At 38.1% G+C, this 15,600-nt stretch overlaps 1 protein-coding gene across 1 annotated transcript in view; it reads right to left on the reverse strand.

Moving 5' to 3' along the window:
- Positions 1 to 15,600, reverse strand: part of PITPNM3 (PITPNM family member 3) — a 161,824-nt gene that overhangs the window by 83,753 nt on the left and 62,471 nt on the right. The window contains exon 3 of the mRNA XM_063299212.1: positions 13,095 to 13,202. Within this exon, the coding sequence (XP_063155282.1) occupies positions 13,095 to 13,202 (108 nt within the window). The remainder of the gene's footprint in view (positions 1 to 13,094; positions 13,203 to 15,600) is intronic.

Here is a 15,600-nt window from a genome sequence, read left to right on the forward strand (position 1 = left end):
TCTCTTGCCAAGCCCTCCCCAAATCCTGGATCAGTTATGCAGGTAGACCTCGACTTATGACCACAGTTGGGACTGGAACCTCCATCACAAAGTGATGCAGTCGTTAAGTGAGTTGCACCCGATTTTACGACCTTTTTTGCCCAAGTCGTTAAGTGATTCTAGCTTCCCTCATTGATTCTGCTTGTCAGAAGCCCCCTGGGAAGGTCACAAATGGTGATCACGTGATCCTGGGATGCTGCAACCATCGTAAATACATGCTGGTTGCCAACAACCTGAATTTTGATCATGGGACCGCAGGGACACTGAGATGGTCATAAGTGCAAAGACTGGTCGCAAGTCACTTTTTTCAGTGCCGTCGTAACTTTGAATGGTTATTAAATGAATGGTCGTAAGTCGAGGACTGTCTGTATGATAGATTTATATAATAGATTATTACAGCAGCAAACAATGCTTTTTTAAACATAATTTTATTGAATTTTATGAAGAGTAGAAATAATAAGTGCTGAAATCAAGACTTACTAATTTCATTCTAAGCTGCTCAGTAGCAAATTATATAATTAAAAGAATGCTAAAGAATATACACTAAAAAGAAAAGACAAAAGAAAATGACAGAAAAAGAGGAAATACTGTAATGTAAAAAACCAAAAATAGGAAAAAGCTCCTACAATAATACCATAAGATTTTTCTACTGTTGTATAACAATAAATGCTAGAATTACGGATTACTATAAATCAATTTTTAGGTAACACATTACATCTAAAATATATGGAATCAAATTGTCCGCAAAACTATTTCTTGATTCTGCCCCTCCCCAGTTCTTGCTAATGATGATGGTGGATAGATGACCAAAAATTTCCTTCACTGTTGACTCAAGGATTCCACTGGCCTGCAATGCAGAGTTCTCAATATTCATGTGACATCACAGTGCTGAACAAACAAATATGAGATTTCTGTTGGAAATCAAAGTGTAAATTTGGGTGCTCCTTATAATGGGATGCTGGAAAGAGGAAGCTATACTGCAAGTAGAAGAGGAAGGAGATGAAATGATGCCTCTCCTTCCTGTGGCTTGTTTTCTGCACCCTTGAGCTTCTGCACCCTTCCTTTGTATCCTCTGGAAAAAAGTGCTCTGAAGATACACAGGATTTTTGCAATACTGTATTTGTGTCATTTACAACTGAGTAGAGTCCATTGAAAGCAAGCTGTTTTCTAAAGCTAGTTCATTACCTCTGATGTGGGTCACCTTGGTCACCTTTGCTAATGGGGGAAAAGAAATTTGTTTTTTGGTTTACTTACATCGGAGAGTACTCTCCAAGTTCAGCAATGTAAGTAAAGCAAAAAACAAACTTCTCTTCCCCCTTTAGCAAAGGTAAGCGTCTTAAGGACATCAAAATAGAGGAGGAGGAGAAGATCAGCACATATAACTCCTTTGCTCCGTGAGTTGCATTGGTTGCCAGTTTGCTTCCGGGTCGAATTCAAGGTGTTGGTTATCACCTTTAAAGCCCTACATGGCATAGGCCCAGGTTACCTACGGGACTGTCTCACCCCCGCTACATCAACCTGTCCCACCCAATCATGCAGAGAGGGCATGCTGCGGACCCTGTCGGTAAGAGAATTCGATATGGTGGGGTCCAGGAGGCAGGCCTTCTCTGCAGCAGCTCCCGCCCTTTGGAACATCCTTCCCCCAGAAGTGAGGTTAGCCCCCTCCCTCCTGGACTTCAGAAAACAGCTGAAGACCTGGTTTTGCCAACTTGCCTGGAGCGGGGAGGGGAAGAGCCATTCTTGGGGCTGGTTGGTTCCCTAGTTCTGCCGGGACCGCTTTTATCCCCTTATGGGTTGAATTAGATTCGCCATGGCTTGGATTTCATTGCATATTATATTTATTGATTATTGGTAGTATTTATGATTTTATCAAATTTTAAATTGTTTTTATTGTGGACCACCCAGGGTCCCCTGTGTGGGGGAGATGGGCAGTGATAAAAATCTGATAAATAAATAATTTTCTTTGGCCCAGTATTTATTATTCCATTTCCGCACTTCACATAATGTTGCTTTTGCTGAAATGAAATAGAGTGATGGGTATCTATGTGAATAAACAGCATAGACCAGTTAAGATTAAACCATTAAGGACTTTTAAATCAAACAAAGCCATGAGTAAAGCCAGCACCATGAGTGGTGACACCAAAAGGTGACAGGGTTGTCATTTTCATGCATTCAGACATCAGGAGCTGCTACAACATCCTCTGGATTTGCTTCATTAGAACTAAACTTTAGGTACAGCAAGTTCAGCAACATTCCCTGTCACACCCCACTCTTCTGCCCAATAGACACTATTTGTCATCTCTAAATTAGGACCAATATTCTTCTTGGCATCAGAGTACCAATTTCCAGTGAGGTCCTGGAAGAACTTTTCCATGCAATGATCTTCCAGATCCTATATGTAAGGCCCATCAGTTGCAGGCCTTTCATCTTAATTATATAAATGAAGGGGCTTGTTTTGAAAACATGAATGTGATTCAAACATGGCAAAAAAGGCATTTACTGTCATAATTACAAGTTAATTGTTATCATTTCAATTATATTTAATTAAATTAAAGTTATAATTTCATTTTGAACCTTGGGGGGCTGCTTCCAAACAATGTAATACATTTCTAACAAAGTTTTGCCCCCCACAATTGGGCTACTCCTTCACTAAGCTAACCAGGCCATGAAAAAATGAGAAGCCACTTCTGTCCTTGCTTCTTTGTAGATCTCTAGCTAATAATACACCCAGAAGTTATTTGTAAGTAAGAGCACCTATTTCCTATATGAAGAAATAACTTAGGACACATGCTTACAAGCAGATCTTCCAGCAGCTGCAAGGGCAGCTCTAGCCTGTTAGTGGAAAAAGCAAATGAAAACCTTTCCTTATAGTAAATATTCACACACTTTAATCAACCTCAACTTGAGAGTCTAAAAACTTAAGTGTAGTTCTGTCTGGTAAATAGCAGCCCATAATCTTCCTCTCAGAGAGCTCCAGTTAGAAATAGGCAGGGCAAGCTAGAGTTACTTGTTGAGATGGGCGGCTATAGAAATGAAATCAGATAGATAGATAGATAGATAGATAGATAGATAGATAGATAGATAGATAGATAGATAGATAGATAGATAGATAGATAGATAGATAGATAGATAAGCAAGCAAGCAAGCAAGCAAGCAAGCAAGCAAGCAAGCAAGCAAGCAAGCAAGCAAGCAAGCAAGCAAGCAAGCATCTTTCTATGTAAAATACCAAAGTGATGGCTATCTGCAAATGGAGAGCAGGCCATGGCCATCCCTTTCTTTGCCACTTCTACCCAGATATTTCCTTTCTAGTAGCAAAACCTGCAGGAGCCCTAATTAGGAATGGCCACACAAAAGAGTTACCAAAGTTCTCAAGACTTTTCTCCTAGGAAAAAACAAAACAAAGCAGGAGGGAATACATTGTAAGTCTGTTCATCCAAACAGCAGGACTTTATTTGGGCTCATGTTAGTTCTCACCAATTCCACAATAGCAAGGCTCAACTGGACCTTGAATAGTAAACCAGAGATGGTACCTTAAAACTCAGAAGAAACTAGTTCAAACCAATCAGCTAGGAATTAGTTAGATGGCTTCAAAGTTAATGGTTGATGTTTTTATTTCGTTGGTTGTATGTTTTTTAAATTTTGTTAGCCACTGGCTTTTGTGAGATGGGTGGTCATATAAATCAAACAATTGATAAATAGTTTTTTTAAATAGCTCAGTTATGAAATGTTTTGCATACCATTACTCCTGCGTGTGTGCTCATAAGGTACAGTTACAGTATGTTTATTCCACTGGGCATTTCTAGGATGCTCCATTCCCAATGGATTTTGGACTGTGAACAATAGATGGATTCTGGGCTGTGAACAATAAAACAACTACAATACAATTAAAATATAGTAAATATAGTAAAATTCCTACTGAAGCACCAAAAAAAGCCTATCATGGTACACCCATTAAGTTGGGGCCAAAACCACAGTAAAATATGGGAATTTAAACTTGTTGAGTGCACTATACTGGCAAATATTTGTTTACTAACTGAAATATTTTGGTCCATTAGATCAAAAAGGTTCCAGGTTTTTTAAAATGACAACGAAAAAAACTGCAAAGCATATATTGAGTTGCCAATCAGCAGATTTCAGCAAAACACAAGCTTTCAAACTGAAAAGCAGATTGAACACTAAAGCAAATTAATTTTGTTCAGGCTATTAAAAAAGGCTTTCAATATTAGTATTTGTGGCAACTGTAGCATTTTGAAAAAAATGGAGGTTTCCAAGAGGAATTAATTCAGTGTCTGTGGGAACTGCATAATATTTAATTTCCCTTATAATCCAGGATGCCCAGATACACTCCCACTCCTACCTGTAAATTGCATTAGAGTGGATTTCTGTTGAACTTCCAGCAGCTCACATTTTAATCTTCTAGGAAACAATATTTAAAAATTGGTTATAATGGTTTGTAATCCTTTAAAATGACTGAGCACTAATTCAAAGCAGAACAAATGCAAAGACCATTAAATGCAAAGATCATGATTAACTGGTCTTGTAAGATCAGACTAACCACCTGAACCAAATAACCAACCAGATGCTCAGATAGAGCTCACAAGAAGACTATGAGACCAAATGTCCTTCACTGTTATTTGTTCCCAGCATGTGGGAACAAGTACTATATTACCTTGTAACAAGGAAGTTCTACTTCTAGCTAACAGTGTTAACACAGTCCAACAATGTACTAATTCTGTTAAAAAGCCACTTCCTATCAGCTAATTAGTGGACGACCTATGGAATAACCAACAATTCCTAGTAGCAATCTGGCCAGCTGTTGATGGACAGAATTAGAAGAGATTGTAGAGGCTATAGGCCCAACTTCTTGATCTTCAAGATCTGCAGTGCAAAATGCAGTCAGGGTATTCTGGACAAATGATCTTTTCTTAAATATCTCCACTGAGGAAACAGCCTCTTTTCCAAGGTGATCTGATCCATTATTAAATACTGTTAAGAAATACTTCTAAAAGTTTGAAGCTTCTATCCATTGGTTCCAGCCTTGCTCTCTGCAGTAACAGGAAATGCAGCAGGAAATGAGTATGCTTCATCTTTTGCTTAACAGGATTTTATCTCTCTTGCAGCCTAATCATGCCCAAATCCTACAACTGCTTTTTTGTAGATTTGACTCCAAGATCCCTCATTATTTTGATTAGCTTTGCCACTGTTCGTCTAGATGCAGCTGGTATCCATATATATTGCTGGGACTTCCAGTGGGAATATGGTGGACTGAGCAGCTTTGCCCATGAGCTCCGCAGGCAGAACTTGCATCGTGGCAGTTTTTCCAGGCAAAGGCTGGTTTCTCCTGTAGCGCAGAGCATTTTTCCAGATCAAGGAAAATGCTTGGAATCGACCCATTTGTCCTCCAGATAGCAAGTTGCAGCCAGGAGATCATAGACAGAGTGTGCGATTGACCAGTAAGACTTTGCCGGGAGGCTGGGATTTTATTATTTCTGAGCTGCATTGCAGCCCTTTAAGGGACAGTAAGTCCAGCCACCCCATTTCTTAAACACCCAATTTATTGCTTTTTAAAAAGTTTTTGTACCCCAAGAGAGGCTTTTTACAGAAAGAAGAAGTGGACTCTCTTGGTGCTTATCATTATTTCTGGATTTAATTTTTAAATTTTTAAATTTTGGCTTGTTTTCCCATTTAAAGATTAAGGAGGACTGAGAATGAAGAATTGCCTTCCTGTTGTTATTTTTGTATTGAATTTGAAGGATTGAATATTTCCCTACACATTGGATTTGTTGTTTTGAACCTTCAGTTTTCTGTTCACTTTCCCTGGGATTGCTTGTTAACACACTTTTCTTTGTGCCAGTTTCATTCCTAACCTTTTCCTGTTTCAATTTCATTCAGAGCTTTGTATTAACTCATTAACTCCTATCTGCATGAGTCAAGTATCTAGGGGGCGCCATAATTTACTGCTTGAAAATGGAGGATTTCAAGGAGGCTTTTTCAGAGTCATGTTATGAGTTTGAGCAGACCTTCAAAGAGATTTTTTTAGAGTGTTGCCAACCTATTCTGCGGACTATTCGGGACTTTGGGGAAGAAATTATTTGTCAGAACCCACAATCAAAGAATTGTTAAATTGTTTGATTGTGCTCTCTGCCATTGAAGCAACGTGTGTCAAGCTCCGGATGGGAGGGGGAGAGATGCTGAGAGTGAGAAAGAATTATGTTTCATCTAATGGTGGGGTCCAAGGTAGTATCAGGTGGAGATGGCCAGAGCTGGAATGCTGAACTGTTGAAGGAAAGGGGGGATGGAATGCGAAGGGGGTTCTAATGTGCCTGTGTGCTTTTTATTAGGTAGTTTGTGTGGGAACTTTTTAGTCGTGGCTTTTTGCTTTAATCTGCACACATCATCAATAAATCTGAAATCTGCATTTTACCTGGATGCATGAGTCAGAGCCTTATTGAGTCAACTGTGTCAGATCCTTACATTATTTCCAAGCTGTGTCATCTGGCTGAAGATGTTTTGGAGGAAGATGAAGATTTTGACGAGGAAGATTTTTTTATTGACAGTAAGACTGAAGTAATGTCAGGCAAAGACTACATTTTGGTACTGAAGGGGTTAAAGCGACAGTCTGGGCTGTAGATTACATGGAGAGTTGCAGATTACATGTGGGATTGTTATGGCTTTCTGGGAGATTGTTATGAGAGAGAAGAGATTTTTGTTGAGAAGTTTGAGTTTTTAAGGAGGGCAGTTGGACTGTTTGATTTTTGCAAGAAAAATGCCTTGGGTGTAATAGGGAGATATGTAAATGCACTGGTATACTTTGAGGTGGGGTAAAATTAAGACTGTGTAATTGGATTGATAATGAGGCTATTATGATTTCATTCTCTTTAATGATTTGGATTAAGATTTATTCAATTTTTCTTAAGGTTTGTTTGATTTGTAAGACTTATAAGGTATAATAATAACTGCTTGGTTTTTTAGATTTAATAGGATTAAAATTGCTGTGATATTATTAATTATAAAAGTAGACAATTTATATGTTTTTATAATTTGATTTTTATTATAGTGGACAAATATATAGAAGAGTGGTGGGAAGGAAATAATTAAATTAATGTTGTTTTATGGGGGAGGGAAGTTGATTTAGAAATTTATATAAATATATATATTCTTTATATAAGGGGAAGGAGCAATTGCATTAGTGATTTGTATATGTGTTAATGGAAGGATTTATATAGAGTAAGGGATTGATTATGGAAATTGCTGTATATTCTTCCTGTTGAAAGTTGGAAGTCACCTTTCTATGTAATTATCAAAAAATCTTTTTTCTTGTGTTTCTCACTTTTTAGTGTTTCTTTTTTTTTCTCTTTGTAGTTTTTTCTCCATACATATTGCTGTCATGTATTGTTGCCAAGACAGTCTCTCCAATCCTAGGTTTTAATAAGTATTATTTGTGCCTCTTCAACTCACCCATCTCATTCATATGATCAACTAAGTTTATTGCTCTGAAGATGCCTTCATGTGAAAGTATCATACATGCTGTCCACTTTCCAATAGAACATGTAGACCTCTTTAGCTGTTTTTCATCTATAATGCATACAAAGGCCTTTCCCACCTTCAGGAGACCATATTATATATCTGGACTGGTTCTCAGAGTAGACAGTAAAACTGTGCAAAGATTTTGGTCTGAAAGGCAAGAATGTATTTTTCTGGGATCTCATGGGAAACTAAACCAATTCCAGGATTCCCCAGCAGGAATCACATGAGCCCAGGAAAAGGTACAGTTGCTTTAAAGTATGCCCAACAGGTGCTACATCCATGTCCATATATACTCTGAAACACATTTATGCCCTTAAATCCAGACCTATGCATAACTGTAGTAGACAGTATTGAACAAATTACACCAATCAATTATCTGACAGAAGATGCCAGAATTTCAGTTCTTCAGGTGGGGAGAGAAGCAAGGGAGCTGTCCAAGGTCCCTCTTTGTCCAGCAGAGAATCTACCTAAGGCAACAAAAAGTATTACTCCTGAAATGAATATAGAAAAGCAAGTACTTTGCATGTTTGATTATTGGTGAGGGCCAGTTGGCTAAATACAATCCTTAGACTCTATGCTGAAGAAACAACAGTGGCTATTAGCCTTGATGGCAGTGTGACTGCCTCTGAAGGGCATCTACTGGGAGACTAGTGGGCTTCCTTCTGCAGTTGGTTGGCCACTGTGGAAACAGACTGGTGGATTAGATGGGCCAGGAGTCTGATCCAGCAGGGCACTGCTTATGTTCTTAACTATGCATACAACTAACATCAAATCAACAACACTGGTACCACTCTAATCATAAATACTTTAATTATTAGTTTTAACAAAATATTTTTGCCCCTAAAATATGCTGTAATTTTAAAGCTCCAATTTCCTTTACTAATCTTACCCCACTGCTCTTCCTATTATCTTTCTTTCCAGGATTTGTAGCCAGCAAGCAGAGTTCTCCACTGAAGAAACTCCATCTCCAAATAGTAGTTTAGCCTCAAGAAATGTATGTATGTCTGTATGGCCTTCAAGTCAGTCTTGACTTCTGGCAACAAGTCCCTGCACTTCTGGCAACAAGTTCCTCAGCAAAATATTTTGGAAGTGGCTTGCCCTTGCCTCCTTCTTCCTAGGGCTGAGAGAAAAAGTGGCTGGCTTAGAAGTCACCCAGCCGGCTTCATGCCTAAAGTGGGACTAGAACTGACTGTCTCTTGGTTTCTAGCCTGGTGCCTTAACCACTACACCAGACTGGTTCTCCATTCCACATTATGAACACAGAAAACTGGAAAAGAAAATGTATGGGTCACAAGCCGATCAATAAAATTTCAGCTGACTATATTTTAACATATTGTCATTCCCAGCAAGGAAGAACCAGTTATGAAAATTCCAGATGAACTTTGATAAACTAAATGGAACACAAGATTTATGGGACACAGAATGTGAAAAATCAAAAATATTCTTTTTATGTCCCATGGAACTTACACTGAAATTACACAACTTAAGATTCCTCAGAGAAATCAGATGCAATATTCCCTTTCAGAACTGTCTATTCACTTCCCACAGAATGGTTCAGCTCATTACCAGATTAAATGCATTTTCCTACTCACTGTCAAGAAGAGCAATGCTGAGAATGCAGAAAGCATCTTTCTCAACTCCCCCTAAATCATTGGCTGTTGATTGAAATAAATTGGTAGGGAATTCAAGACAGCCCTTCATATCACTGTCAAGAGCAGCTGTAAAACATATTACACTCCCTCAACTGAACTGAACCCCACCCACTAATTATCTATTTTGCTGTCTTCCAAACACTGTTTGGCTATCTGGTCACTGCATCACTCAGCTTATCACTGGCGTAGAAAAAAATTTAAACATCTACTCGTTCACAGAATATCAACTTCTAAAAATCAATTAAGGAAACCACCAAGACAAAATAAAGAAATCAAAAATCAAATGATAAGCAAAAAAAGTAAAACAAAAGTAAAAAATAGAGATTCATAAATACGCATTTTATCCAGAATCTTCGTACAGAAAGGGTAATTTGTTACAATGAAGGTTAATGTAGCTAAAAAACAGTGTATTTGAATAAATCTAATTGTGGGTTTTTTCAAAGCAATTTGCTATTGCGTGAACTTTTCAACCAAAGCAATTTTGCAAATTTTTAAGTGCCTTGAACCACAGAAGCATGCAATTTAATTTTCTAGTGCTTTGCAATAGTAAACCCAGCTGTTTACAAGAATTGATTTAATTCTTCATGTTGCTTCAATTTAGGAAACACTAAAGGCAAGATTCCTGAGCAAAGATTAAGATTGTTGGGTGCTTTTCCCAATTTCTGTAAAAAACATTTTAAAATTTGCATTTTTTCTCTTTTTCATATATATGTGTGTGTGTGTATTCATACACACATACACACTGTATATATAGTTTTGATTAATGAACGAATGAATCAACTAAATTAATTAATTAAATGTTTTTTTAAAAAGTTTCAAAGAGAAATTACTATCTGGACTTTACCACCAAAATATGGTAATATATATCAGTCATGTTTACCACTTGGTGGTAAAGTGTATAGTACCACTTTAGTGGTTATGTTTATAACAATAACATTTATGTAATGTAACTTCAGCAGGTAACTTGATTCTTCCAATAAATTAATGTAAAGATATGTATATGTATATGTATATGTATATGTATATGTATATGTATATAATTGCACAAGCCAACTGGGCCTTTTCTCATCCTACCCATAACTACTTTAAATAGATTTATTGGAGATGGTCATCTTTGAGGAAGAATAAAGAAGTCCTTTAAGGAATGACACAGTTCTACCTTCCATTTCAAGAATAGAAAAGGGTGCAGGAAAAAGGAGGCTGAACAAATAAGGGGCAGGGTATAATTTTTATTTGTCTGTGGTTAGCCAGATGTTTTGAAGAAGCACTAGAGAAGCATGTGATAATCTTAGTGGAAAAACATACAATTTGGTACCATTCCCCATCATTTTCTTAAAACTGCTCCCAACCAATTTACATACATCTACAGGTTTATGCAGACTGAAAATTCTGAAAAGATGAAAAATGGGACAATTTAAAAAGTGAATATTTTAAAAATGTCAATTCAGACATAAATTTATATTCTTACTATCCTGGATAGTATTTTGTTAATTTCTTTTACTTTGTCTTTTACTTTGTCTTTGTGCTTTTTACTTTGTCAATTTCTTTTTCTAACCTCATGAAATTTGGATTCATTAGCTTCATATTATCTCTGCTGAATACTGAATCATAGCATGCAACACTGGTTGAATGTTGTTAATATCATCAGAGTGGTTTTATGGAAAAGAATCCAACTACAATGTGTTCTGTTTACATTCCTGTCCTTCCCATGAACATAAATATGCTGGAGATACTATCTCCTGGAGGTAAGGAGCCTGACTAATGTAAGTAAGGGATCTACTGGGGTGAGGTCAAGAGGGCATTGACATTTGGAATGCCAAGTTGGGGCATCCTTTTTCGCCAATCACAAAGGTCCAGAAGTTGAAACATTGTTTGAAGAAGCCAGTTCTAAAATGGACTAAGGGATGGGGCTCTAATCTGAATTAGCTGTATAGTGTAAGGATGGACCAGAACCAGTCAGCACCAAGAAGTTTGAAGGCAATGAAGACTCTTGAGGAGTCAATTTTGTTTGACTTGTTTGGGTGGCAAACAACAATTAAAACAATACTGTAAAAACATTACTATTGGTTTGCCAAAATTCATTCATTCATTCATTCATTCATTCATTCATTCATTCATTCATTCATTCTCTCTCTCTCTCTCTCTCAGATACTAACACATATCTTGCCCTCTCAAACAGATGTCCAGTGCTTCCTTGCTTCTTCCTCTATCACTGCTTCAGTCTTTCCCAGCCAGCCTAAAGGCATCAGATACAGAGCAGAATGGCCATCTGACTCTTATTATCTGCATCCAGGTATATTCTTATGCTCGCAATTTTCATTGCTATTTCCTATTTCTTTTAAGTTCTGTGCTCACCATATATACTTTGCAAAACGCTTTCAGTAAATCAAGAAAAGATGCATTCTTTGTCTCTCATCATTTAAAATTGCACCAAAGTATTTGTAAGAGAGAGGTTTTACTTACTGCTATCTGACTGTGTTGTATGCCTGAGTGCATGGGATGGGTTGCAGGATTTACAGCCGAAAGAGGGGTCAATGAGCCAGAGACACTAAGATATGAGCTCTGGACCCTAAGAATAATGCATAAGCATTATTAGGAGAGGGCACACAATCTGAAGTGGAGCTATTAGGGAAGTTGGTTTTTATCCTTGTGACTGATTGGCAGCAAACTATGAAAACCTCTCCAGACTTAGCCTGCCTCCCCATCTCCTATGAGAGAGAATTTCAAAAGTACAAGTGAGAACATTTTTTCAATTCCAACTTTCAGCTCTAGTCAATGCTAATCATGTTTATATGTGCAAATTATACAAGCTACCATACATGTGTTCTATTTTAATTCTGTACCTCCCTTCTCTTCCTAATTCTAGAATTAAGAAAAGGGCCTATAGGTGGTATGGCAAGATTTCCTCTTTTCCTGGTTCAGTGACATGAACTGAAAATGGACCTCGATCTAGCATGTGACTTGATCTTTTTTCTTACTTCATCTTCAACCCCACCAAGGGTCCTCTGCAATGAACAGATAAGGCCCTGTGCCAGTCCTCTTATTCTTTAGCCCTCTTTCCCCAGATTGTGCCCTTGAATGCTTTGTGGATTTTGGACCACTCATAAACAAATGAGCTTCAGCACTACAAACACTGCCTAATCCATTTTAGGATTACTAGACTCCCTTCTTCTGGTTTGAAACCATCATAGCAACTAGAACTGTCTAAGTCCAAGTTAGCCATTGCAGCTGCCAGCCATACATTTCCAAGCTTCTTCTCATAGTCCTCCTGTTTTCAAGAGTTTCCCCTTTGCTGCCTTCAGCCCTCCTTCTCCTGTGAGGACTATTTCCTATTAAAATCTAAAGTAACACCTACTCTCAATTCCTTATCAGCAAAGTGAGTACAAACTGTGTTGTTTGTCTGCACAGATATACGAAGAGTCAGTTAATTTCATAGTTGATCCATCTGTTTCAGGGTGACATGGAGATGTTCTTACCTCAGATATCCCCAAGACTGTATACAAATGCCTTAACAAAGCAGAGTGGAAATCTGGGGCCTGATCTATGAGAATCGCATTAGGGATCCCCACCTTACTGAACAGTTTAAGCAATTCATTGGCAACAACTTTTGTGTGCACATGCACTGGTTCCTCAGAATGGGGCCCTGCTGGTAGTTCCAAGGGAAAAAGGGTAGCCCATGGCTGAAGCTTTTTCTCTATATGGTTGTCCTGTTCTTTTCAGAAGGCCACCAAAAATATTCTTGCCAGATGAGATGGGCCATCTGATCGTAGGCTATTGATAGGGTTGCTATACATCACTCCCAAATTTTGCCACACTACTTAATATAAAACCAAATAGCACTCATCCATTTGGACACAGATTAGATCAAAATTGTACCTTGATTTTCATCCAGCTTTCCTATTGTCTCGATCTGCTCCACCAAGTCATTGGAGTTCCACTGGCTCATCCCCAGAAGGATGGCATTCTTCCCTTCTGCCACCTCCTCTGCAACAAGAGAAAACAACATGCAATCTCAGTAATGGCCCAGAGAGCAGAGGAAGGATTACCTCACTGACAGAAAGCAAAATCAGCCTAGTGGAAAATACCCAAGTTTTCCAGAGGGCTTTGCAAGGACATATTCCCCATATAATATGCCTGCCTGTAGAAATCAAGGAGGCCTAGACCTTGATACATCTCTTTTATTTCCAGTACTTATATTCTACCAGTATATCAAATTCTAGGCAGTGCATGATGATAATACCTAAAAGGCAGATATTCCAAGTTAAGATATTCCATTTGTAGCAATTTTTGAATGACACAGCACCATCCTTGCTGATCTCTGGATACTAAAGTTATCTGCACTAGTTGCTGCCAGCAATTGCTTCCCACTCACCACAGTATGACCTCACATATATTAGTCTATTCCTCATTTCCTTACCTAGACTTGCCTGTCCCCCATTTCAGTAGGAGAGGCAAAGCTAAGTACAGTTGCCATTTAGCTTTACTAATGACTTACTCAGGGGACTGGACTGCACAGCAGCCTTCAGCAACTAAGACTCATTAGCACTTGCTGTGTGCTTATAGAAGGCAGACATAAATTGTCTCTCCCTAAGGGGTTTGGATTATTGACGCAATGACTATACAAAAGATCAGACCCAAGCAGTGAAACAATTTACTGTGCAGTCCTGAGTCTTAAGCAGACCCAAATGCTTATAAGGAGATCAGTAGTTGTTGCAAAATATATAGACAGTTCAATGGCTACTGCCTGGAAAACAGAGGAATCCCCAAACATGCACACTCTGAATTGAAAGATGTTGAATTCAGGCAGATGGATGGCATGGGCTACTTATCCCACTATCTTCAGGACAAACCCAAGCAAACTGAAAATATATAATCACTACTTGTGGACTTCCAGTAAATTGATATGAGATTACAACGATAATCCCTTCCTCTATTTGTTTGTTTTAAATACCTTAAAACAAACTTTATTTCCAGGAAGAATTCAGGTACCTTAAGACATTTAAAAGTCATATACATAACATTATTCTAATAATAAGGGAAATATAATCCTAATTTATGAAACCAGTACTAGCAATAATTTCTAGAGACTAAAGTTAAAAAAGAAAAAATTAAAGCAAATTAGGAAAATATTCATCTAGAAGAGATTTTAAATAATCACTGCCAACCATCTGACGCTGACAGCAGCTGCCCAGTATGATTCATAGTGTCTGCATTCACACAGCATACTGAATCTGCTTACTGACTTAAATCATTTTCAGGATTTGCACAATTTATTGCACTGCCAAATAACCAAACCGGCTGGGCGTGCACCACATCCTAAGCCATGTGCACATGCATACTCCCCCAAAGCAGCTAATCAAGGTTACCAATAGCTAAGTACATGTTGTGCAAATGCATACATTTTCAACCTGACCTGGGTAAAAGCATCACATGAATGTAGCCCAAGTTGCAAGATCAGAAGTAGAGATTTGGATGATGACTGGAGAAATATATTAAAAGAAAGGCCTCCTTTGAGGTGCCTAGGCCATAAATCATTGAGGCTTTAAAATTTAATGCCAACCATTTGAGCTGAGCCTGGAAAAAGGTGGTGAAGCAAATGTATAGCAAACAAAACAGTTGTGAGATAGTCAAGGTACTTGTGTCCAGACTTGGCTGTAGTTATTTGCATTCATGGCAGTTTCTGGAAGCTTGTAAGGACAAGAACATTCCTACACAGTAAGATTACAATTAGTCTGGAAGTAACTAAGGCATATATGGAGGTAAGATCTGGCTTTATTAGCTACTACTGGAGGCCCAACAAAAGGTGGAAACTGTTTTTGTCACCTACATCTAAGAGAACCAAGGTGCATTCCCAAACTGTTAATGTAACCTTCCAATGGGTCTGCAGCCTCATCCATAACAGGCTGAATAACCATACCTCAGTCAGATTACCCACCCATTGAAAGTATTTCTTTTTTGTTTGGATTAAGCTGTAGTTTATTTTGCCCATTAAATCTGTCACAGGTGACAAATATTGGTCGATTGCTTCTACTGGTCTCTTAAATCAAATAGAAGATTGAGCTTCCTTGTGAGCAAAGCATGTGTTCTGTCAAGAGCAAATCATCTGGTCTGGAACTAATTATGGCTTCTCTAGTTCCATTTCAAATATGGAAGCTGGTTTTATTCCAACTGAGGAAACCTGCATGAGATATGACTCCAAGGCTGCCCTCCTTTAAATCCTCAGCAGTGTTAAGTACAGTGTAGATAGGAACATGTATGGCTTTTTTTTTTTCCCTTTTAGAATAACCAGGGGAAGAAAAATTCTGAAATGAAGGTATTTATACCAGGTGTTCCTGAACTTTTCCTTTTCTTTTATCAAGCGCAAAAGTCACTGCCATTCATT

The sequence above is a fragment of the Candoia aspera genome, chromosome 1 (genome assembly GCF_035149785.1).
Source record: "Candoia aspera isolate rCanAsp1 chromosome 1, rCanAsp1.hap2, whole genome shotgun sequence".
NCBI lineage: Eukaryota > Metazoa > Chordata > Lepidosauria > Squamata > Boidae > Candoia > Candoia aspera.